Source organism: Apus apus, chromosome 1 (assembly GCF_020740795.1).
Source record: "Apus apus isolate bApuApu2 chromosome 1, bApuApu2.pri.cur, whole genome shotgun sequence".
In the NCBI taxonomy this organism is placed as follows: domain Eukaryota; kingdom Metazoa; phylum Chordata; class Aves; order Apodiformes; family Apodidae; genus Apus; species Apus apus.
In genome coordinates, this window is record NC_067282.1 from 10,111,944 (window position 1) to 10,137,731 (window position 25,788).

Consider the following 25,788-nt stretch of genomic DNA (forward strand, 5'->3'; position numbering starts at 1 on the left):
TCTCTTACGTGCATGTGTGAAATGCAAAGCATATTTAATGAGAAAATACTTCAAATGCTTCCAAATTAATTGAAAACAGTTCCACATCTGGAATGAATCCAGTACCTTTCATGGACGGCTTCAACTTCATGGCTTTTCCTTCTTGTGAGAAGCCCTGTGAATGTCCCCATGAGGATGCTTGTGAAAGCCAGTGGCAGAATCCAGGCTTATTTTACAAGACAGAGACATCTGAAGCCCACAGAGATCAATGTGATCTTGGCTTTTATTGCAGCAGACATTGGATAAGACCTAGTAATATATATATAATTATATAACATGATATGCTTTTGCGTGGTCAGATGTTTTCAGGGTATCCTGTCTTGAAGGTAGCTGTGCAAGTCTCAGTTAAAATGGGTTGTTTCTCATGGTTCAACTGGTGTTTAAATTCATGCAGATTTAATTTGGGCTTGAATTAGGCACCACAAAGAAAACAAAAAAAGTGTTTTTATAATTAACTTTTTTTTCCTTCTCTGTTCTCTGTCCCCAAAAGAAAATAAAATTATTAGATTTTTCTCTGTGGGAATGTTGTGTTTTAAACTGACACAACTAAGTGACCTAAAGATAGGCTTATTGCATAGATAAAACATGCAGGGTTGGGTTATTTGAACTGCATTAGCATCAGAATAAGAAACGGCAGGGCAAGTTGGCCAGGGTGACCATGCAGAACTGGGGAGGGTTGTTCTTTGGAAAGACTCCAAGCTGGGAATTCTTTCCTGATACATAAATAAATAAATCTTTGTCCTGAGCAATTAATCAAAACAGAAGCCTGGGCAACTTTAAGCTATTTGGAATATTTTAAAAGCCCATATGGGCTTTTGTTGATTTTTTTGTTGTTGATTTTTTGTTGATTGTGTTGTTGATTTCCATTTTTTTCCTCCTATTATTTCCATTTTAAGGGGGGATCTTTTTTGACTTCATTTTTGTTGAAAGATGCTGATGAGAATGGTTTTGCCAGCACTCTTCTGTAAAACTCCCACACCAGTTTCAGCATGTGTTGCATCAAAGTGCTGTCCCTGAAACTTTTGATCCTCCAGGTACAGATCAGGATTGCAGACAGCTTAGTGCTTTGAGTACCTTGTCTTTGGACTTCTCCTCTTGCTGCTTGTGCTGGTTACTCTGGGGATGCCAAGAAAATTATCTTGCAGGGATCCTACTGTGCATGCATATACAGCTTTTCTGGGGGATCTCAGTGTGTTTTATAGACCAAAACTAATTAAACCTCATGACATTCACAGCAGGGAGATGAGCATAAACCACGGTAAGTGCACTGAAACAGAGAGAGGGGAAAAGCTCAGTGCTCCCATAGCACTGAACATTACTGCTGAATGGAGTTGTAGGTGCATTGTACCTCTGGAAATGAAGCTGCTGGTGACTCGGCCAGGAGAGTTACCCTGTTGGAGATGGACTTTGTGGACACAGTTAATATTTGCAGTTTTGCATCTAGCTCTTGCCTTTTAGAGATCAAATTAGTTCAGATTTAATCAGTGTTTCCTTTCTGGTGAGTTCTTGGTGGGTCTGCACAAGCAGCAGCATCATCTTGGAAGGTTGTTGAAACGTCCCCTTGCTCTTCTAGACTCCATTTTTCTGAATTAACCAGTTTTGGTTAGACTAGAAATGTTTAAGTATCATTTTGCATTAAGCAGAAAAGTGCCTGAAAAAAGTGCACCAGCTCCCCAAGTGCTCACAGAATTTGACTGTTGCTGGGCTTTGACTTCATTGGTGTAGTGTTTCAAATAATTCCATCTCTGATGTGGCTTTTGAGAGAAGATTGATATTCTCAAGATTACTTCTGTGGTCTCTGTTGGCCGTAGGCAAAAGGAAAAACAAAACAGAGCTGGTGTGGTGGATGAGTTGGCGGTACAGTAAAATGGAGTGGATATAAGAAAGTTCCCTTGCTTAACTGAGTGCTCAGCTGCTTCAAGCACAAGAATACAAGACGATGCCTTTAGAAAACCAAGTTTTTAGCCAGTCTGGTAGCTCATTTATGAAATTATAGAGGGGGGTTAAAGAAAATAATCTAGAGAGCTCTAGGAAAGCATCAGATAATTATAGCACTATGAGTCAGATTTGCAGGTGATACAATTCAGAAATTGCCATTAGGACATGCTGTACAACTGGGATATATTGACAAAGAGAGAAAAAAGGAGTAGGGTGAGAAAGCTATGACCCTAATTTCTGTAGTCTTTTAAGGCATAGGAGCCAGCTAAAAAGGTTAATTGGGCAAGATCAGTTATTGTGGTGTGTGAAAGTGAGCTTCAGTGCTTGAGAGGAGAATGCATCAGATAAAGCAGTGAGGTGTTTCATGAGATGAAGCTGTTTTTGGTGGTGAGAAATGAGGATCAGTCCCATGCTGCTCCCCACAGAAGAGGGGAGGTATAAGAAAAGCAACAGAACTTACTGAATGTGTTGCTTCAGTGATATCAAAGCATGTGGTTGGAAGGAGAAGGGCAGACAAGTTGCCTTTGCATCTGCATACAGAGACAATGAGTGCTACAGCAGGAAAGGAATAAAGCTTGTGAAAACCGGAGAGACAAAGAACAGAAGAGGAGGCAGCATGAAGATAGTAGAGCCCTTTTTACCAAATCAGCACAGTGCCTGGAAACATCCAAAAAAGCAACGGAGTTCTATGCTTGTGTGTGCCATCATGCAGGAGCTTAGCACCACTTGGCTGTCTCTGCCTGTGGCCACACTGGAAATACTGTGTGTAGTTTAGGCTATCTCCTGCTATAAAGGGTGTTACAGTCATGGAAAAGAATGAGCCAAAGGGAATGTAAAGGTCACAGAGAAAGATTACACGGGCATCCGATGGAAGAAGCAGGGATGTTGAGGTATGTGCTTCTATAGAGCTGTCACATGTACTGGAGGGAAGGAATACCAAAGGTCATCTGCAGAGTGACGGGGTGGTTGAACCTGACTGGAACTGCTTTGTGTTCAGTGATTGGTGAGTGGAATAAGCTATCACAGAAATTGAGAAAGGAAACAAATGCTTGCTGAAATTGAGCCTAAAAACTAGGGATTTTGCATTATGACCTAAGTGCTAACACATAAAAGCAGAAGTTAATTTTGCATTGACTTCCTAGCTGCAGACCTGCCTGCTTTCCTAGGAAGCATCCATGAGAATAAGCTGTTGATATTGGAGCATAAGTATTCATTTTAAAATGAATTTTAATAATGTGGGCGTAAGTCAGTTTGTGTTATTGCTTAGTGCTAATGAAACGGATTTCAGATGAGTGGGCTCTGGAGAAGAGCAGAGTATCAATATTTTTTCTACTGCACTTTTCATTTTGTTGAGAAGTTGGAGCAAAGGACAACATCTCTGCTTCATTTGTTGCTAGTTATGCAGTTTAATTAGTGCCCATCATTACAATTTCTGAACAACTCTTATCAAGGTGAACACAGGCTTAGAGAAATCTGCAACTCTGCAGAGGAACGCTGTAACTAGATGCTAAGAAGGGGCTGTTCATACACACCAGACAAAAGGGTCCTTTATGCAAAAGTAGGTTGTTAGCTTTTTGTTTTTAAGCTGTAGCATGTCTGAGTGATCAGGTTGTCACACACTAGTAAACTGTTCAGTCCCTCTGGAATACACATTCTTGGTGGTGATTTAGAAGTTGCATTTATACAGTAGTCTCTAACTTCATTACTGCGCTGTTTCCTTGGATACTGAGCATTTTGCATATAATTATGAGAGCAACATTAACAATGCTTGGTGGGTTTAGTGTTTTTAATAAAGTTTTTCTTATTCGTTGTTAAGTGATTCTCTTTTTCCTTTAGTTTTCTGTATCAGAGAGGAAAACCAAAATAAAGTGTTTTTTTGTCAGCAAAACTTCGTCTAAGCCAAGAACAGTTTTTATTTCATAAAGTGTGGAAATCCTGTGTGCTATTTGTGGAATTATGTCACTGAATGGGTTGTAAATAGGAGTTGATGTGCTACTATTCATTGCAACATCAAATTCACACTGTTTGAGAACAGTCTTACAATAGTAAAGAAAAAGCTGTTTAAATGCTGGGCAGTAAACAAAATTTGTTATGGGTGTGAAAGCATTTAAATACTTCATGTGTCTATTTAAGACTTGGGTATTTTGATAGTGTTCAGTATGTTTCTTGAAGGTACTTTCTGCTCTTTACACACCATCTTGTTGCCTCAACTCCGGCTGTTGTTTGACAAACAGTTTGAGCTGCCATGGACATGGAGAGGATCCCTCCTGCCTGCCCCAGGCACCCGTTCCCATCTCCCTCCCTCCCTTTTGTTCACAGACATGTTTGCAGTTGGGCAGCTCAATCTTCAGCGAGAACAAAATCAGAAAAACAGTATAAAAAAAAGGGGGGGGGGAGGGGGAGAAACAAAATAGGTTGAGCCCAGGACAGCTGCTTTTGTGGCCACGGTGGCTTATCCTGCTGTAAAGTGATCACCAAGCTGTGGCATGAAATGATTGTGCCCGAATATAATTTGTTTTAGTTGTGAAGAGTGTCTGCAGCTCTTGTGAAGGTGTTGGTAGGAGCACTAGGCCATGAAGCCTGGGCTGGTAGGATGCTGTACCACACATTGTGGCCTGTCACTGTTCCTGCACGTGAGCGTGCAGCTCTGTGTGTGTTACCTCCACGGCGTGCAGCGGGTCTGCTTGCTCACTTACTGCAAAGGATGCATTTATATGCACTTCAGGAATGTCTGTCTGGGAGCAGTATTTTTGCATGCCAAAAAAAAATTAAATAAATAATGCTCTTTGTGTTCTTTGAGACCTCATTGGACCTTAGGCTTTCCACTAGAAATGCAGCAACAAGGTTTTAAAATCTTAAATTACTGTAACTGTCACAGACTTTGTAGTTACATGAGACATGAGGGCAGCTGTACATGGTGAAATAGGCTATGTGTGTATACACCCCCACTCACATTAGAAGTGTGTTTACTCACTGAAAGCCTTCTTTAAATTTGAACCCTATTTTTTAGTGTTAAAAGAACTACTTAGTGTTCCTACCAGTACATTTTCTTCTCAGAAACAATGCACTGTATAGTTCCCTTTATATAATCAAATCATTTTTCGAAAAGCAACACAATACATAATTTAATACAGTAGGATTTGAACAGAAATTCTAGGGATGCATGTGTGTTGGCTCTCTTACAATACTCTCAGTTTTATTTCAGTCCTCACTGTGACTTTCATATGCCAAAAGCTGTTGAGAGCCTTTTCCTATAAAAGTGATATAGAAATACATTATAGCCACAGACATGTTTTACTTATCCATTTTTGTTTCACAAGCAAGACATGCTTCTTTTTTCCTCCTTCTGTATGGAGTTGTAATTTTGCTGGGTTTGTTTTGGTCAGCTGATGCATTGATGCATTGCTATTGCATAGCTCCTTTTTTTTTTTTTTGGGGGGGGGTTGGTTTGTTTGTTTTTCTCTAGACATTCATAATAAAATTACAGAAGAAAGATATAGAGGAGCTTCATATCAGCCAAAGTTATTCCTGAAGACATTGATCTTTGACATGATGCTCTCTGACACAGTTTTGGTGGCTTTTTACATTTTTGGAGGGTTCTAGAGATCAGATTGAAATGGTAACTGACTCTCAATTAGTGCATAGAGGAGCTTGAGGAACAAGAACTATATGCAAGTAGCACTTTGCTATTTTCAACAGAGGTTTTAAATTCAGCAGCAGGAACCCTCACTGGGCATGAGTTAAGAGTTATTATTTAGGCTGGAGCAATTTTACTTTGGGTGAACAGCTTTCCCCATCTCTTGCCAGAAGAAAAAATGTGGGGAAAACTACGATCAGGTGGCTGGGAGGCACATTGGGTGAGTTTTCTTTCTGCGAGATGCTGTGACGGGGAGCATCCATGTGCCTTTGTGCAGGGCAGTCCCTGGGAGCTGAGCGCCCACATTGCACCTTTGGCACGGGGTGGGAGGGGTAGACATCCATGGCACATCCATGCCTAGGTTTTGGGGGTGCAGAGAGGTGTCTGGTGGGATGATAAGGGGCTGCCAGCACTGCTTCCTCCTCTCCTGGTGCACAAACAGAAGATGTGAAGCCAGAGGCTGGTTGTGTTTCCATTACACAGATCAGTAGCTCAAGGAGGTATGATCTGCTCCGTTTGCATTGGCAAGTGCTAAGTTGGATGTTCAGAATTGTGTGATGTGAGATGTCCACCTTGCTCACAGCTGCTCTGCTTGTCAAGATGTGTAAGGGATGGAGTGGATCCCGTTAGGAATACTTACCTGCTGTGGCTGTGGGGAGTTGGTGTGGCACCACGACTGTGTGGACTGCCAGCAAGCAAGAAGTCCAGACAAAGGAGGCTGGCAGCAGACTGCAGTGAGACCTAAAGAAAGCACAGCCAGGGGGACCAGGCCTGATCCTGTGTGTTTAGGTCATTTACCACAGGCACTGTTTGGTGTGCGTATGGTGTCTGCTTTTTGTACAGAATTTGAGAGTGCAGGCTTTGTAACTTGACCTTGGATTGCAGATGGTCCTGACTGCAGGAGAACAAGTGAAGGAGTGAGGCATTAAGAGATGCACCTTTTCTTCCTCGTGGCTGCGGTTTTCAACAATGCAATGGAATCTGGACGCTGTTGTTATTATTACTCCTGTCTTACTGGTCTCCATTAATGTTAGTGTCTCTAGTTAACTCTTCAAGTTCTAGATATCATTTTTCTGAACCCAAATTCCTGAAGTGTGAATGAATTATGAGTTTCAAATGGTAACCACTGCAATGGTAGTTAGAAAGTAGTTAGGTGACCTCCTGTTTTGGAAATTTAGGCCAGTAATGCTTGTGAGCATTGATTTGTAGGGAAGCCTTCCTGCCCTAAATCATGCAGGTACAGAGGGCAGTGTAGCAAAGCAGTGAGACCTGGCAGCTGGAGTATGTGGCGGAGTTTTCTGTGTGACCTGGTGCAAGGGGCTTGAACTGTTGTGCCTGTTTCCTCATCTGGAAATGAGCTGAGTGGGAACACTTCCTTGGCATTCAAATGTACATGAAAGTTGGGGAACTTGAGGGCAGCACTGCCAGGGCAGGCCAAGGCACTCTGCAGGTGAAGCTTCTCTGACAGACTATGGGTGTGGTAGATTCAGGGAAGTCCTGTACCTGTAAGGATTTTGGGAGGTAGATAGCAACTGTGGAGTTGTTACTTTCCAGCATGGTTGGTGGTGAGGCTTTTCATGCCGCTGGACTCCTGTGCTAGTTTGAAATGCCCTTCATGGAGAAAGGGCAGATTGTAGCTCTGTAAGGCTGTTTTTTTCTCTAATTTTCCATGCGGGACTCCTGTAGATATTTGAGGGAACATGCTTCTCCCAAGGGAAGCATGGAGATCTGTTAGTGAAGAGGGAGAAAAAAACCAACCCATCTCAACTTCTTTAACTTCTTTCATTTTTTTCATATGAAACTGGCTCACAAATGAAATTATCCTCTTTCTGAGGTTCTACCTCCAATGCCAGATATTTAAAAGGCGTTTTTCCAAGTCGATTATCGAAACTCTGTATTAAGAGATACCTCATTTAATCTAGCATATGCTGGTTGCCATGAAGTTATTTTCAACAGATACTGTGCAGTGGTGTCTGTCATTCTCCAGAACATAAATAACTGCTGGACTGTAAATGACTGTGCGGCTAACTGATGGCTTATGGGTAACCTCTTTTCTGGCACAGAAATAATGGGTTATTTGTTCCTCCACTTGAAATCCTGATGTGTTTTGATGTTTCTGATTTACATTTTTAGTACTGTTCCTGATACCATTTGGTGTTCTGGGAATGGGCTTTAAACTTGATGTTTACTTTGGAGCGTTGGTTTTCCAGCAAACAAATATGTGATAAGCAATTAATGATTTTGCTATAAATAAACAAAACTGCTCTGTGGAGCTTTTAATTGGGCTGTGCCTGCAAAGTTGGACCTCTCCAAACATGTCATAGGCTTTGAGGGACTCCCAGCTGTGGCGAATGAACTGGCTGAGTTGGAAAGCTGAAGCCCTAGTGGTTTGAGTTAATGTCTGGTTAGCTAAAAAGTGGTTATCGTCTCAGATATCTATGCATGAACCGACCATTGGAGAGAGGCAGAAGCATGTGTGGTTTCAGTGTGATAACTCGTTTGAATGTGGTGGGAGTTTAAGCATGCAGAAGGTTTTCAGTGCTTTTCCTTTCCCTTGGTGGCTGCTCACTGGGAAGCTCATGCCTGGTGGAGGTGATACCAGAGGTAGAACCAGCAGTTCTTCTGTACAGCCAAGGCAGATTTGTCAGAGTGCCACCAGTGCTCTCTTGTATGTGTCAAAAAATAGCATGTTACAGTATCCTACTCGAAATAACTGGATTCGGCACCTAATGCAGGCAGCAGTCCAAGGCCAGCTTTGATGGAAAACTTTCTTCCTTGCAGGGATTGGGCTTTAACACATGGGCTGGAAAGGAAACTTCTGGGTTTCGGTCGTAATTTTGTTTGGTTTAAGGCTGACTCTTTCTACTTTTCTATTTCCCGCACAAGATCTGCAGTGTGGATTCCACTTATCTGAGGGAAACTGTGATGTATTTGACCTGATGTATCCGTGCATTGCTTCTTACTTAGGCAGGTTAACTAGCTTCCATGGCCTGAACAGAATGTAATTTTAAGAAGTAATGGCAAAAGCCCTTTCTCTAAATGCTGCCTGATTGAACAAATTTCTGATTTTTTGCCCAGGGAAAGATTTAGGAAGCGGCCACTGTATTTATCAACTATTGTTTTTCTTGGGTTTTCTTGTGAAGCCTTGTGAGCTTAGGGTTTGTTCAGGTTTTCAGAGGCTGCTTCACCAGAGGGCTAGTGGGAGGCCATTTTTTGGGAGTTGTCTTTAAGAAAGGTGTTTGCTCCGTAATGCCTGGAACTCAGACCCAGGTAGACGCCTCTACCTACTTGGTTGTAGATGACTCCAGGGCATTGCTGCAGAAGTTGAAGCAGCTCTGTTAAGCCTGTGGCACCACAGCAGTTAACAGCACCCTGCAGATTCCTGCCCTATTTCAAGAAAAATGTTCACTGCTAAATCTGGGTTTTGTTCTCAAATTTCAAACTTGCTGAGAATCTCAATAAAAATATTTGCTCCTTGTACTTCAAGCCTGATCCCTATCACTTATGTGTCACAGACGTCTTGAAGAGAAGTGGCATTGCCAAACCAAGAATCCAGTTCCTAGCTTCAAGAAAGAAACTTTTTGTTCTATTCAGTTGTGGTTTGTTGTGTTTTTTTTTTTCTGAATGGCACCTGAATGCATCTGTGTCTTCTGAGACTTCTTCCCAGATTTCTCAGGCAGTGCGATTTTCTCGGGTCACTTCGGGTGTTACTCCTGCGTGGACCAAACACCATCAAGTTATGGTAGAAACTGGAGGATAAACAACCTTGACTGAACTTCTGGAAAACAACCCTGGTGTGCCATGGGCAGGAAAGTACCTCTGCCTCTGTGCATGGTAAATGGCACTGTGCTGATTAGGAGGACGTGTCCCTCAGTGCTGTTCACCAGACCTTCTGGCTCACCAGTCCCCTCCTGGGACACTCATCAGCTCCTATGATCTGTCTCTGCTCATCCCTTTTCTGACTGTCCCTTCTTGTTCTTATTGATCCCATCCATACCTGCCTTTTCTGCACTAACTGCCATGGCAGGAAGCAGTCCCACTGACACCACGTCTCTGTCACTTGCCAAATCATTCTGGAACAGACCTGGAGGTGGCCTTCTGTCAAGGTCTGGCATGGAGGGAGATGCTTTATCCCACAGTAACTTTGTAAAATCTGTGCTGGACTGACATTATTTTGACTTGGCATCTCGTAATCATAGAACAATGGAATGATTTGGGTTGGAAGGGACCTTTACAGGTCATCTGGCCCAACCACCAGTCGTTTCCCTGGTCTCTATTTTGCATTGTATTTTTTTACATGAAGCTGTCATCTGGAAAGAAGCTTTTGTATATTCATCTCTTTTTCAACCACCCTCCTTTTTGCCTGTACATAAAGGGCTGGACCGTTTGAGATGTCCTGCCTCCACTCACAGAGTGCCTGGGAGAGACAACATAGTGTTTTTTTTCCTCTGGGAATAACAGCTTACCCCAGCCCTTACACCTACATACCTATTATGGCCCTGGAAACAGTAGTTGTAAATCTCATGGACTTCTTTCTTACTATAAACTGTATCCAAATAGTTTATACAAGCCTGTGCAAGCTGTCAGAAGGAGTATGTGCAGTATCCCAAACACAGAGCAGGCTGGCGGCAGTGACCAGCCGCGCCTGGGATTGGCAGGAGTGGGTTTGCAGGAAAACTAACACGGAAGAGAGTGCAGAATGAGAACTGAGCCTTGTGTGGGAAAAGTGGAAGATACTTTTTCAACTGCAGGGACACCACATTGGCACTGATGGTGTGCTGTGGCTTTTGTAGTGCTTATTCCATTGCTGTGTTTCACCAGGCATTGTAAAAAAGTAGATATGGAATTGCAAAAGAGTTTATGGTCTCAATTGTATTTATTACTTTCAGTATAGAATGGGTAAGATTTGCAAAGAGCCCTGTTGAATTCTCAACGCATGCAGCTGGAAGGTGCTGCATGGCAGGGTGTGATCCTGCCTGCCTGTTCTTGGCAGCCCTCCATCCAGGTCTGGGAAAAAAGCTCTTGCCCCTGAGGTTCAGAGGTGCAGCTCGGTAAAGAACTGACTGCTTGTGGGGATCCAAATTAGTGTCTGGTGAAAGAAGAGCTGGGGAAGGACCAGCAGTGTCAGCAGTGGGACTTGCCAGTCCTGGATTTTTTATATTGTTTTTGTACCTAGAAAGAGCTTTCAAGCCAGGGCTCCTTGGATGGGGGTCAAAGTAGATTTACGATATAAACTTGAAGGGGGAAAAAAAAGCCAAATAAGCAAGAAATAGTATCCTTGGGTGTGTTTCATCAGGAAGCACAGGAAAATAACTGGCTCACTTTGAAACCCCAAAGCTTCCCTATTTTACAGTGATTAAGAAGCAGGAGCCTGGGGAATCTGGGGACACAAAGCATGAAAACTGGATATCAGCCTTTGTTTCCCTGGGGGTAGACCACCAAGGGACAAGCTCAAATCCCTTGTAATGTGGCTCCCAGGAGTTCCCTTTTGACAGATCTTGCATGGCAGCAAATTATTCCTCCTCTCTCCCCTTCCTTCCGTATCCCCAAGCCACGTTTCATCCCTGAGGGAGAAGGGAGAGTCCAACAGACCTTTTGCATCCTCTCGCTGGGAAGACAAAAGATGCCTGGCTCCTGCTCGCAAGTGGAAGCATTTGCTGATGAACTGATACTTGACAAAAATTGGTGTTGTATGGAAAAAATCCCCAGCACCTGCTAGCAAAACGAAGTTATTCATAACATACGGCTGGGTGGCTAAATCTTCACTTCCTAGGGACATCCTAGAATTACACTTGCTACATGCTGAGCGGCCTTTCTCCCCGGTGAAATTACATGCAGGCAGGAGGAGGATTTGCAGCTCTAAGGACTGTTAGGATTTATAGCACTGTCTCTTCAAGGGCTTACTCTGCAGAAATGGTCATTTTGTCTTCATCTTCTCTTTTTTTGGGGCAAACATATCATGATATAATCATACATATGGATAATCATATCTTTGTGCTCATCGGGGAGCAGGTAGCTCCATGAATATATCTCCTGTTGTAAATCTGTCAGTGTCAGTCAGTTGTTGTTTTTTCCCTCCTGGTCACAGTTGAATGCACATTTTTAATTCATTTCTGTATGGAACAAATTCTAAGTTCTCATTCTATATTCTGATTTGTTTTCCTGTTAGCCTGTCCTAGCTAGGTAAATTATTGTGAAATGCAGCTCAAGGAAGATGTCTGGCTAGAGGAAGTGCCATTTAAATGTCCTTTTTACCCCTATTCTCATTTTACAACATGCTGGTGATACAGTCTGTGTAATGAGGGGAGAGTATAAAACCCATGGCTACCTCTAATCTGTGTCAGAGGTTTACTGGCAGAATGACACCTTGGTGTTTAAATCCTATATTGATGTCTTCCATATGCCATAAATATAATTTCCATGAGTTTGGAAGAGTTTTGCATGGTTCTGCACTATGGAAGAGGCTCCTTCCCAGAGAGGGCACTGCCATTCATTGGCTCCCACATCCTTGTTGCAATATTGACAACAGTGTGTGATAAATATCTTTTCCTGTATTTCTGATGCAGCTTCAAATAAGCTTTAAACAACTACAGACCAATCAAGATAGTTTGTAACTTGCAGTCCACCCTTTTTGCCAGTCCTTATGGCCCAGTCATACAGAAATTTTTGTGTAGGCAGCTTGTTGTTGGTGATAGGAACTGGCACTAAAGAGCTCCATTCAGATTAATGTATTGGCTTATGTGACAGACTTGTAGGTTTGATGTTTTGATGATTAGACCATGAGAACACATAAGCTATCACCCATGTGGACGTTGTTTGAGTTAAAGGAAGGAGTTAACTTGTTAGATTGAGATCACTTCCAAAAAAATCAAGAGCTTCTTTTCCTGTTGCAGGTGTGTTACTTTACCACAAAGTATTTAGGCTTCATGTGCTTATGGAGTTTATGTTCTTCTGACTCCTAAAAAAGACCTTTGTCATTTCAAATATACCTCTTTGCCGTAAAGCTGCTTATTTTCTAGGATTTCAGTAGCTACCCTTTGAAAGAGAATTGTGACAATTCTCCTGACAAATATTTCCAAATTTTAGTGGTTTTCCATACAGTGTGCTCACTACTCTTGTCCTATGTGAGAAACCACCCTCCCTTCCCTGACTCGACTTCTTCGGGAGAAATACCAACCAAGGTAAAAACCTTTAAGCCAAGGTTTCTTGTCCCTTTTTCCCCATGCACACAGGTGCATCAGTACCTAGACTCTGAGAAACTTGTCATTGGAAGTTAAGAAACTGTTTTTTTCTCCTGTGAGGCCAGAGGACCCTATAGGTAAGAGCTTCCCTTTGTCCTTGTGGTGAAGGTGGAAGTGGAAGCACAGATTGGTTTCTTCTCTCTTCTCTTTCAAAGGACCTCTGGAAAGCCTTAAATAGTTGTATTGCATTAGCTAGTCACGTTGCCTAAGTTAATTTAAGGAAAAAATCGTATCTCCCAAGGTGTAATTGGGCTTGGAGAATAAGCAGGGAGAGAGGAAAAAACTCTTTTATTTTCCCTTTTGTGGCCTGTTAAAAGCTTATTCATTCTGCCTGTTCAAAACATTTACCTTACATTCTCTAAAAGTCCTTTTAGCACTTGTTTAATATATTCAGTGTTTACCCAAGAGGTATATGCATTGTTTTCTTTTTGAAGTATTTTATGGTATGGAGACCTTTGGGATTAGAAGAATTAGATTTGGGAGAGAGAATCAGAGAAAGGATAACACAGCACTTATTTTCAGATCTGCAATTTGAATTAGAGCCACACTTTTGGTGTTCAGGAATCCTGGCAGTTCCTGGGACTTGAGTCTTCCTTCCTGGTCTAGTAGGGTGTTATGTTTGGATGCAGCCCAGACTGGAGTTTGCCAGAGCCAAGATGAGAAAAAGGAATTACTCTCATAACTCTCTCAGTTCCTGTAAGGCATGTCAGCCACCTACAGGTCCCTGCAGCTATTCTGTGAGGTTTGGGTCATGTAGTTAATCTTTATTTAAGGAGCAAATGAAAGTGGCTGACTGGGGAACTGAATGTGAAATTATAGTGTTCTCCGGGATGAAGAGTATTAAAAATCAAGACACACCATTCTAATTCTCCATTCCTTCCTTCCCACTTCAAGGCCAGAGTATTTAATGTGAGTTAGAATTGAAAGATGCTGAAGTCCTACTAAGTGTTTTCTTGTCATCTCTTTAGTAGTTAGAAGGAGGTTTTGTCTTTCAGTCTCTGCTCGTTAGAGATGTTTCTTTTCTTTAGACTAACCATGTTGAGCAGTACCAGGGGATTTTTTAGATTATTTTTTTTTAGTAGCTTGTGCCTAAATGTTTCAAAATCAAACACAAGTAATCACAACATTTCTCTTTACTTGGGAACCATAACATTTTTTTGACAAGAAGTGCCTTTAAAGAAATGCCTCTTAATTTATGGTGGGTTGCTTTGTACTTTTTTTTCTGTATCCTATCACATTACATTTCCTGTGTGTTGAGTGTGTATGTATTATGAGCTCTTAAAAACAAATATCCCAGAAGAAAGGAATTCAGTAAATGAATAAAACATTCTTGAGTAGCCCAAGTGGCAGTTTTAATAGCTCATCCGTTGGGACTTTCAAATAATATAACGATGATGCCCATATAAATATATGGATAGATGAACAACATCAATGAGGAGCTTGTTAGAACTCTGCATAGTACATCTGAAATGAAATAAAACTCTGAAAGTGCTGCTTGATGTGAAGGTTCAGTTTTTCCAGTGCCAACCCTGAAATTACACCTAAAATTACACAAGCTGTGTGATTGTGTATACATATGTATACAGAACTAAAACACACGTACACTTAAGTTGTTTCTAGGTGGAATTCAGTGTGCCAGTACTGATTGCACTGAACCACTAAACTCCATAGACTATTGACATGGCTGGATTTACAGCAGTGTATTTGAGATTAGGTCTTAGCCCTGGCTTTTTCTAAAAAAAAAATAGAAAATAGAATGGGAGCGTAAGGTTGTTATGTTATATTGCCTGGGATAAAAAAAAGATTTACATGGTATTGACCTAATCACATAGCTTTTTAAGTATCTCCTTTGATGCCTGTCTGCCATCGCAGAGTCTCTAGCCTTGGGTATGGCTTACCTGAAGGTAGAGTTTTAAATAATTTTTGCTTATAGCAATGAATTTCTCAGGAAAACTGCTTTCTGATTGTGTTGGACCTGGAAACTTGATGTTGATGGCCATGAATCACTGGCAGAAACCAATTTAGGCTGAACTATAGTGTGAGTGGAGAAGCTAGATCACCAAATGAGATGTAGATAGGATAACATGATTAGGTTAGTTTCATTACTCCAAATACACCTGTTTCTAGGAAGCTCTTGAGCTGCGATGAAATAAAGTCTGGGTACTCATATGAAACATAACATCAGTCTGCATCATAAGGCAGCAAAATCTCGCTCTCTCTTAGCAATGGGGAGAGGCTGGTATTGTATAGGCAGAGGATGCTGAAGTGCACTTGGTGAAAGGCAGCAGTCCAGTGTCTGTTGACTGTTTTTGTAATGCCATATCACAGAAGAGGCACAACCCTTTATTATGTTATGAGTTGTGTCTCATTAGGATTTCTCATTACCCGTGGCTATTTTTTCCTTGGCAGCATCCAATATATTGGTTGTATTTTCTGCTTGAAAGCATCATCTCCCATGCTAGGCTGAAGCAGCAGGTTTTAGTGGCAGTACTTGAAGTGATTCACATAAAGCCCCATGAAAATGAAGGACTTTGATATTTTCACACTGGTGGATTAAGTTGATAAATGTTTGTTGTGCTGAAAAATAAGGTGCCACTGCTCTGAGCTTTTAGCTGAGTGAAACAACAACAACAATAAAAAAAATCTTTCCCAGCTGAAGTAGAAAAATTCCATCCTGGGTCTCCTGGGGATCAACTTTAGCGTGAGGAGAGCAAGGGGAGACCTGGTACCTCACGTGCCCAAAGCATATTGGAGAGTCATGTGCATTTGATGTATAAACCATGTGGGATGAGATGTTAATCACAGGACTCACATGATACTTGCACAATTGAGTGGGCATGTTCAGAAAAGGAACTGCCACATGCAGTGCGGTGGGGGTTTGCCTTTTACTGGGGAATGCAGGTCCAGGAGGTGATAAAATTTTGCATTTTATTTTCTTTTTAAAGACTTTATTTGTTTTTTTTCTTGGTAGAAAAGAAAATAAGAAGGAGGCAAAGCAGTTGGAGGAGGGGAGAACTGCATGTGAAAATAAGTGTATTGAAAAATGAATGCCTTGACAAATACTTGGGAGAATTGATCAGATTGATTAATGTGTTAAACAGCGGGCTCTAGACAGTGGGATCAGGAAGTTACGTGTTTTGTATGAATGTTACAACATCAGTGCAATAAATTGGTTGTTGTTAGTACTTAAAACTGCAATAGTCATTCAGCTATATTGGAAGTGATAACTAACTTGAATTCATATTCCAAAACTTGCATGCAATTTATAAATCTCCTAGAGGATGTTGAAATCATGTTGGAAATTTAAATTAACCCCTGTTATTATCAACAGCTTTTCCTGTCCTTTTCCATTCTGTATTCAAGCTTGGAGAAACCTACGTTTTCAAGCAGCTTTTAAATGACAATGAAAACAATGCATGTGTGCAGTGCGTCTTTCAGTAATTGCCTTTTCAAATTGATTTTTATGATTTTTCATGAGTAGAAGGTATGTACTCTGTAACAAAGCAGCTTATTCACACTGCTTCTCTGTAGGCACATACCTAGCTGGTTTCCTCCGGCTCCCTTCCTCTCCTTTCAGTGGGAAGCATTAAGCAGGACCTGGCGCCCAGCTTCTGCAGCACCCTCCAGCGACCTCCAGCTGATGTGGCTGCTTACCCTGTCTCCATTTAACCTCCCCATTCATATCCATGAAGAGCCCAGGGACTATTCCACAATAGGACTGTATGGAGGAACATATGTTCCGCAAATGGCTGCTTATTAATTGCATTTTAATACTTGCATTTATAATGAGCCTTTTGAAATCGATGGAAAGGCTCTCACTGCTTTGAGGTGGCTGGAGTGGGACAGACTGGATTGAGACAAACTGCTGGTGATGGAGCCTTATGCCTGTATTTGTAGTCAAATTCTGCTTGGGGTTGCCAAAGTGAAATGTGATTCAAACTGGAAATAACTCCATTTGAGCAACGACACGTTTTATGCTCTTGCTGGTCAGAGTGGCCTGGTGGCAGCAGGAGAGGCTGTGGGTTGGTGTGGGGTCTTCACCTTTCTTAGGTTGGCATGGCAGTAGTACCCAGCAGATTGAGCATTTGTTGGATATAAAGGAAAAAATACTAATCTGTGGCCTCATATGGGGTTTATTACCAAGTATATTTGGTGTAAAGTGGTGACCCGAATTACAGATGCTTTGTGGCACACAGGCAAGAGTAAAGTCCTGTGGGCTATTTCAGCTGTCTCATTTCCTAACCTGAGTCTTTACCTGGGAGCTTTATTGAGGGATTTTATTTCCTTCTTTGTATTTTGTCTGTTCTCAGTATCTGGTTATGTGTATGCCTATGTAGAAGTATGTAATTGCATTTAATTAGCTAGAATTCTTCCTTAATTTTGATTTTTCTGAAGGTATCTGTAGTTAAAGTAATGGATAGGTAGTGATTTTTATGTACTACTTGTTCTTTGTGGCTCAAATTTTATCAACCACGTGATCTTTCTTAACTTTCCATAAAATAAATTGATAATATTTAGTTATTACAGCGCTACATACATAATGAACACCCTGTCTCCTCTTCAAACATTGGGATTAAAAATGAGTTTTCCAGTCTGCTCTGAAAACAAACAAGTTTAAGCTTAGTTTGAGCTACTGATAAACAAACCACTAATTTCTGTATGTGGTTCATACATTTATATAAAACTTATTGAAATGTGTGTGTCTGGTTTTAATTTTTTTAGGTGATTATTATTCTGGACTGTGTGCATGTGGATGTGGTAGGGTCTCACAGGGTTTTTTATGTTAAAAAAGCATATATACATATATATGTAGTTAGATATATGTGCATGTACATGTGCATGTATGTATGTTACACACTCACGCACATGTAAAAATACATTCTCAAACTGGTGTGTGTGCTTGTGTGTGTGTATAGTGTTCTTCCTTTCTGTTTTATTGCATATATAGTGACTAGTTATTGCGTATATTTTCTTTTTAATTACAAATGTAATAAGTAATTTTGACGTGACACTTCACAGTGCAGTTTTTATCTCTTGATCAACTATTTCCTGTTTTCTCTCTCTGTCACAGGGTGAAAGAATGATGTGATGGAGGTGAATATGGGCTGCTGGTCAGGCTCACGGCCACCTCCGTCATGCCTTGCCCTTCTGATTGTCAAGGTCCTGGCCTCTGTTTGCCAGGTAGTTCATGGGACCTCCCTTCTTGGCTTTCAGTTTACACATTCCACTTACAATGCTACAGTATACGAGAATTCTGCAGCCAGGACCTATGTCAACAGTCCCACGAGGATGGGCATTACCTTGGCTGACCTTTCATGGGATATCAAGTACAGGATAGTGTCTGGTGATGACGAGGGCTTTTTTAAAGCAGAGGAAGTCATCATTGCTGACTTTTGCTTCCTAAGAATAAGGACTAAAGGTGGGAATTCTGCTATATTGAACAGAGAAATCCAGGACAACTATTTATTGATGGTGAAAGGGTCTGTCAGAGGAGAGGACTTGGAAGCATGGACAAAAGTGAACATCCAGGTTTTGGATATGAATGACTTAAGACCTTTGTTTTCACCAACCACATACTCTGTCACGATAGCAGAAAGCACTCCTCTAAGGACTAGCATTGCACAGGTGACCGCAACAGATGCGGATATTGGGTCCAATGGTGAATTTTATTATTACTTCAAAAACAAAGTTGATCTCTTCTCAGTGCATCCTACAAGTGGTGTTATCTCCTTAAGTGGCCGGTTAAACTACGATGAGAAAAACAGATACGATCTTGAGATTTTGGCTGTGGACCGTGGGATGAAGCTTTATGGAAACAATGGTGTAAGCAGCACTGCCAAGCTTTATGTTCACATTGAACGTGTAAATGAACATGCCCCAACAATAAACGTAGTAACCCATATTCCCTTTCTATCAGACAAAGAGCCTACCTATGCAGTCATTAACATTGATGACCTAGATGAAGGAGCCAATGGAGAAATAGAATCTGTTTCTATTGTGGCTGGAGATCCACTAGAACAGTTCTTTCTGACTAAAGAAGGTAAATGGATGAACGAGTACAAAATAAAAGAAAGAAAACCTATTGATTGGGACAGCTTCCCCTATGGTTATAACCTGACTCTCCAAGCAAAAGACAAAGGATCTCCTCAGAAATTTTCTGCTGTCAAACTGGTCCACATTGCTAGTCCAAAGAAAGAAAGTATCCCCATTAAGTTTGAAAAGGAAGCATACGATGTTGTGATCAGTGAATTTTCACCTCCTGGTGTGGTGGTTGCAGTAGTTAAGCTGATGCCTGAGCCACAGGGTGTGGAATATAGAATATCTCCGAGTGAGGGAGCGGACTATTTTAAGATCAATCCGAACACAGGCCTTATTATTACTGCTCATCCTTTGAAAATCATTGAGAAGGACCTCTATGAATTAGAAGTATACACAAACAAAGGTGGTGATTTAAAAGCACAGGTTACTATCAGGTTAGAAGATGCCAATGATCACACTCCAGAATTCCAGCAGCCCTCCTACAGCTCATTCATCAATGAGAGTGTCCCTGTGGGATCTAGCGTTTTGGCAGTTTCAGCAGTGGATGAAGACAGGGGAGAAAATGGATACATAACATACAGCATTGCCAGTCTGAACTCACTGCCTTTTACAATAAATCAGTTTACAGGTATCATCAGCACATCAGAAGAACTGGATTTTGAGTCCTCACCAGAAAGCTACAGGTTCATTGTGAGAGCTTCTGACTGGGGTTCTCCGTACCGCCACGAAAGCGAGGTGAATGTCACCATATACATAGGTAATGTCAATGATAACAAACCCCTCTTTGAAAAGGTGGCATGTCAGGGAGTGATTTCTTCTGATTTTCCCGTTGGTGGTCACATCACTGCTGTTTCTGCAATAGACATAGATGAGTTAGAGCTTGTGAAATATAAAATAATCTCTGGAAATGAACTTGGCATTTTTTATTTAAATCCTGACTCAGGTGTCTTGCAACTTAAAAAATCTCTGGTTAATTCTGGCATAAAGAACAGCAATTTTGCCCTGAAGATAACAGCAACAGATGGAGAGAACTTTGCTGATGCTATGTTTGTTAATATTTCGGTAGTTCATGGGAAAGTGTCTTCAAAGACCTTTAGCTGTAGAGAAACTAGAGTTGCTCAGAAGCTAGCAGAAAAATTACTCAAAAAGGCAAAAGCAAATGTGAAGCTGAATTTGGAAGATGGTTTTCTCGATTTTTATTCGGTGAATAGGCAGGCACCGCATTTTGACAAATCCTTCCCTACTGATATAAAGGTTTCAGAGGATCTGCCTGTTGGTGCCAGCATCCTGAGAATAAAAGCCTATGATGGAGACTCAGGCTTTAATGGAAGAGTACTTTATACAATTTCTGATGGTAATGTGGATAGTTGTTTCAACATCGATATGGAGACAGGGGTACTTAACGTTCTTATGCCCTTGGACCGTGAAAAAACAGAGCTTTATCTCCTTAATATTACAATTTATGATCTAGGTAATCCACAGAAATCTGCGTGGAGACTGTTGACTGTCACTGTTGAGGATGCAAATGATAACAAGCCTGTTTTTTTACAAGACAGTTACTCAGTTAGTATTTTAGAAAGTACAAGTCTTGGTACAGAAATTATCCAGGTAGAAGCCAGAGATAAAGACCTGGGATCTAATGGTGAAGTGACTTACTCAGTACTGACAGACACCCAGCAATTTGCCATCAACAGTTCCACAGGAATGGTGTACGTGGCTGATCAACTAGACCGGGAATCAAAAGCAAACTACACGTTGAAGATCGAGGCTAGGGACAAAGCAGAGAGTGGCCATCAGCAGTTTTCTGTTGTGCCTCTGAAGGTGTTCTTGGATGATGTCAATGATTGCTCTCCAGCCTTTATACCATCCAGCTACAGCGTGAAGGTCCTTGAGGACCTGCCAGTTGGCACTGTCATAGCTTGGTTGGAAACTCACGATCCAGATCTTGGCTTGGGAGGCCAAGTCCGTTACTCGCTGGTGAACGATTACAACGGGCGGTTTGAGATAGACAAGGCGAGCGGCGCCATCCGCTTGAACAGGGAGCTGGATTATGAGAAGCAGCAGTTCTACAACCTGACTGTGCGTGCGAAGGACAAGGGGCGCCCAGTTTCTCTCTCTTCTGTTTCTTTTGTGGAAGTCGAAGTGGTGGATGTTAACGAAAATCTCTATACCCCCTATTTTTCTGACTTTGCCGTCATTGGATCTGTAAAGGAAAACTCCCGCATTGGTACAAGTGTTTTGCAAGTTGTTGCTCAAGATGAGGACTCTGGAAGGGATGGAGAGATCCAGTATTCCATCAGGGATGGCAGTGGCCTGGGGAGATTCAGCATAGATGAAGAAACTGGTGAGTTATGTTTCTAATTTCCTCTTGCCTTTGTAGAGTTTTTTGCAAAAGCAAAGCTATAGGCATAATTATTTTCTACCCTTAACAAGAAGTTTAGTTCTTATCAACAGGCAAGATAAAATTATAAGTAAGGATTTTCTAGGCACAGCAATGATGTGATTTCATTACCTTGTTGCATTCATCACTCCGTGGGTGCAAAATAATACACATTCTTTTTCAGCAGCTATGTGATGACTCCATTTAGAAAGCAGTGATAGTTACGGAATGACTTGTTTCCAGTCACGGTATTGTCTGTTGATCATTGTAAATTATTCAGGTCACCTCCACAGAGTCAAAACACTTGTGACCTTGAATGCAGCGTTACACCCAGTGAAAGGAAATAAGGAGCATGAAACAAGAATTATCTCATTCTAAAACCTATTTGTGGTCTTGTTCTTATTGTTGGAAGTAATTTTTCATGGGACTTAGCAGTCTGGGATGATATGCCATTCTGTCTAATATGCTTTCTTGTAGCCCAGTGTTCATCAACATTGTCATGGTTGTGTAGATAGAAATAGAGGGGAAGATGCTTAACTGTAAACCAGCTGTACTCTCTTTCCTTTGGTGGCAGTAGTATTATGAACACTGATGTTAGAAAGGAGTATTAATAGAGTGAAGATTTTTAAGATGTTGAACTTCACTACCACACCACCCTGTTGGAAAATGTGGAAAATACTAAATATAAAAGGCTGTCTGGTAAAACACTTAACAAACTTACTGTTCAAGTGTCTGATAGCTGTTGGGAGTAATGGTGCAGCTGTGGTACTAGAAGTAGTGAGGAAATTAGGAAATATTAGTCAACAGTTTCAGAAATACATTAAATATGTTAGGTCTGTGGGTTTACTGTGGTTTAAACAGACTTTGTATGTCTTTTTCTAAAGCTTTTAATTGAGAATGTGGTATTAAAACATAAGATTTGAGTGTATGTTTTGGCAAATTCAAACTGTTTAATCAAATGTCAACTTTCTGTGCTGAACATTATGAAAAACAGACGACATTACAAATGCTGTGGATCATGTCTGAGCATAAGCAGTGAAAAATATTTTTACTTTATTTGTACTATAGTCTCTCTGCTGCAGCTGTGCACAGATGACACAGTCAAAATCTCGTGTCCAGAAACATCAAACTTGAGTGTCAAAAGTCAAGATGGCACCTGCTCTAATTTCCAGACACATTAAGAACTGACATATCCTACAGGGCTAATAGCAGTTGAAAGGATTCGGGTATCACTATTTAGTGATACAGTGAACATGAATTTCAGTTGCATTTGAAAATTTTGACCTACCAGCTTGTTAAGCAGTATCAACTTCAGATAAATGAGTTCTTTATTTGGAATAGAATTTGGTCAAATAGAAAGTTGGTCCAAATGCTGCAGTACTGCTCTGAAAATCTCAGGATTCATTGAATCATAGACTGGATGGTTTTGGAAGGGACCTTTCAAGGTCATCTGGTCCAGCCGCCCCTGCAGTGCTCAGGGACCTTTTTGTCTAGATCAGGTTGCTCAGAGCCTGGTCAAGCCTGACCTTGAATGTTTCCAGGGATGGGGCCTCCACCACCTCTCTTGGCAACCTGTTCCAACCTGAATTTACCCTGCTCTAGTTTAGGGCCATTCCCCCTCATTCTATCAGTACCCACCCTTGTAAACAGTCCCTCCCCAGCTTTCCTGTGGGCTCCCTTCAGGTACTGGAAGGCCACTATGAGGTCTCCCTGGAGCCTTCTCCTCTCCAGGATGAACAATCCCAGCTCTCTTAGCCGTCTTCATAGGAGAGAGGCTCCAGCCCTCTGATCATTTTTGTGGCCCTTCTCTGGACTCCAACAGGTCCATGTCCCTTTTATGCTGAGGACTCCAAAGCTGGACACAATACTCCAGATGGGGTCTTATGAGAGTGGAGTGGAGTGGCAGAATCACCTCCTTCGATCTGCTGGCCACGCTGCTTTTGATTCAGCCCAGGATGTGATTGGCCCTCTGGGCTGCGGGTGCACATGGTTTGGATTCAACATTTATTGAACTGAAAGGAAGTGATAGGGAGAGCAGGTTAGTGCCTGTTGCTCATTAATAAACTACTCAGGGTTTTTACCCCATGCCTAGAATAGTAGGAGTGATGGCGTATAGTAAGTTAGGGCCCTCATGCAAAAATAATGCAAAAAAATTCCTGCCCCTCTAACTCGGCCTTGGCGAGGCTGCACCTTGAGCACTGTGTGCAGTTTTAGGCACTGCAATATAGGAAGGACATGGAGGTGCTGGAGAGGGTGCAGAGAAGGGCAACTAGGTTGATGAGAGGTCTGGAGAACACGTCTTATGAGGAGAGGCTGAGGGAGCTGGGGCTTTTCAGCCTGGAGAAGAGGAGGCTGAGGGGAGAGCTCATTGCTCTCTACAACTACCTGAGAGGAGGTTGTGGTGAAGTGGGTGTTGGCCTCTTCTCCCAGGTGACCACAGCAATAGGATAAGAGGAAGTGGGGTCACGTTGCACCAGGGGAGGTTCAGGCTGGGTATTCGAAAATAAGAATCTTCACAGAAGGAGTGGTGAAGCATTGGAACAAGCTGCCCAGGGAGGTGGTGGAGGCACCATCCCTGGAGATGTTCAAGAAAGGGGTAGATAAGGTGTTTCATAAGATGGTTTAGTGGTTAGGGGTTGTAGGGTGCATGGTTGGACTTCATGATCTTGAAGGTCTTCTTGAACTGTGACAGTTCTATGATTCTATGTTTTGATGTGATTGGGATTTTTACTCAATATTCCACATTAAATGTACTCAGTTTCTTTTCAGAATTGAAATCTAGTTTGTGGGGGGGGAAAAAATGCCACAACCTCCCAAATATTAAAAGTTGCAAATATTTGTCTGCTTTTCACTCTTTCGTGAGTATTTTCATGAATATAAACTAACTGTGCTGTTTCACTAAGCTGTTCTGGAAGACACTTAGTAATCCAGCAAGTAAAATAAACTTTGGATTCTTCTTCTGTATGTTTTCACCAACTGTTCAGTACCACTTAAGCCTTCTCAAAGTCAACTTGAAGAAGACTTAGGTACACAGGTGCAGTCGAGACGACGCGGAGAGTAGGGCTTTGGGGGTTCAGGAGTTACTCTGAGTTGTGCTGTTGTAACCTGAGAGCAGAATTTGACCTGCTGTGTCAAATAAGACACAACATTATTATTCTGCTGTTGAACTGGTGGCAACTTAAATGCTGCTGAATGATGAATCAGCTTTCTAGCTGTAGAAAAGAGCTCAAGTCACATATTGAATTAATTTACAATGAGATAGATGTTTATTTACTTTCAGCACAGTTAATTTGTCACTTTTAAACTGACCGACTCTATTGGCTTATGCACTGTCTCTCCTGAAATTTGTGAAGGTAAGCAGGAGTGCAAAGTACAACAAATCAATATTTTTGGCTGCTGCCTTAATGAAAAGAAGACTGCAGTATCCATTATAATCATTAGGCTATAAACTGGGCCAAATTCATCCAGATACGTAAGCAGGCTTGACTCCGAGCAAGTCCATGCTTTCAGCAGAATTCTGCTCAAGTGCAGTATTTTTATTCTTCTGCAGTATTCCATCCTAACGGTATCACCCTGTGTGCTGAGTGAGATGTGCCTGTGTTCCCACAAAAGGGGGAAACAGTGCAGAGATACCTGAGGAGCAGCTGGCCTGCATGGTGGATCCACACTGCACCACGCTGGCACACACTTGGCATGATAACTATGTTCTTGTTCCACTGTAGATGCATATAGGTGCATGTAAGTGCATCTAACTCCACTCAGCTTCACCTGACTTCAGGTGTGGGTTCCCCAACAGGCTGCTCTCCTTTCAGGTCTAAACAGTGATTCGTGGTCAGTGAGCTTGGGAGTCTTCTCCATGTTGGCCAACATGGATCTCTCTGCGTAGGGTATATGTGCAAATCTTGGTGCTGTCACAGTTTGGCAAGATATGTGCCATCGATGAGAGCCTGGGATTTCCTTCCCAGAGTGCTGCTCTTTGCCTTGTGTTGTAGAGGATCAGTTTTGAAGATCATTGTTGTTACACCATTCTAGCTGTGAGCATATTTACATGTAATGCTGCAGCATTTCTAGCCACAGCATGGCTGGAAAGCTGCCTGGCAGAAAAGGACCCAAGGGTATTGGTTGACAGCTGGCTGAATATGAGCCAGCAGTATGCCCTGATGGCCAAGAGGGCCAACAGCATCTTGGCTTCTATCAGAAATAGCATGACCAGTAGGACTAGGGAAGTGATTTTTCTCCCCCATACTTGCCACTGCTGAGGCTGCACCTCAAATACTGTGTTCAGTTTTGAGCCCCCCAGTAAAAAAAGGACATTGAGATGTTGGAGTAAGTGCAGAGAGAGGCATTGAATCCGGTAAAGGGTCTAGAGCACAAGTCATAAGAGGAGTAGCTGAGGGAGCTGGGATTGTTCATTCTGCAGAAAAGGAGGCTGAGGAGAAACCTTCTCACTCTCTACAACTACCTGAAAGCAGGTGTTGTAGTGAGGTGGTGGTTGATCTCTTTTCCCAAGCAAG

The 25,788-nt window shown here is 41.8% G+C and overlaps 1 protein-coding gene across 1 annotated transcript in view; it reads left to right on the forward strand.

Annotated features, from left to right (window-relative positions):
• Nucleotides 1-25,788, forward strand: part of FAT3 (FAT atypical cadherin 3) — a 351,811-nt gene that overhangs the window by 3,481 nt on the left and 322,542 nt on the right. Inside the window, exon 2 of the mRNA XM_051628838.1 lies at nucleotides 17,927-21,238. Within this exon, the coding sequence (XP_051484798.1) occupies nucleotides 17,944-21,238 (3,295 nt within the window). The 5' untranslated portion in view covers nucleotides 17,927-17,943. The remainder of the gene's footprint in view (nucleotides 1-17,926; nucleotides 21,239-25,788) is intronic.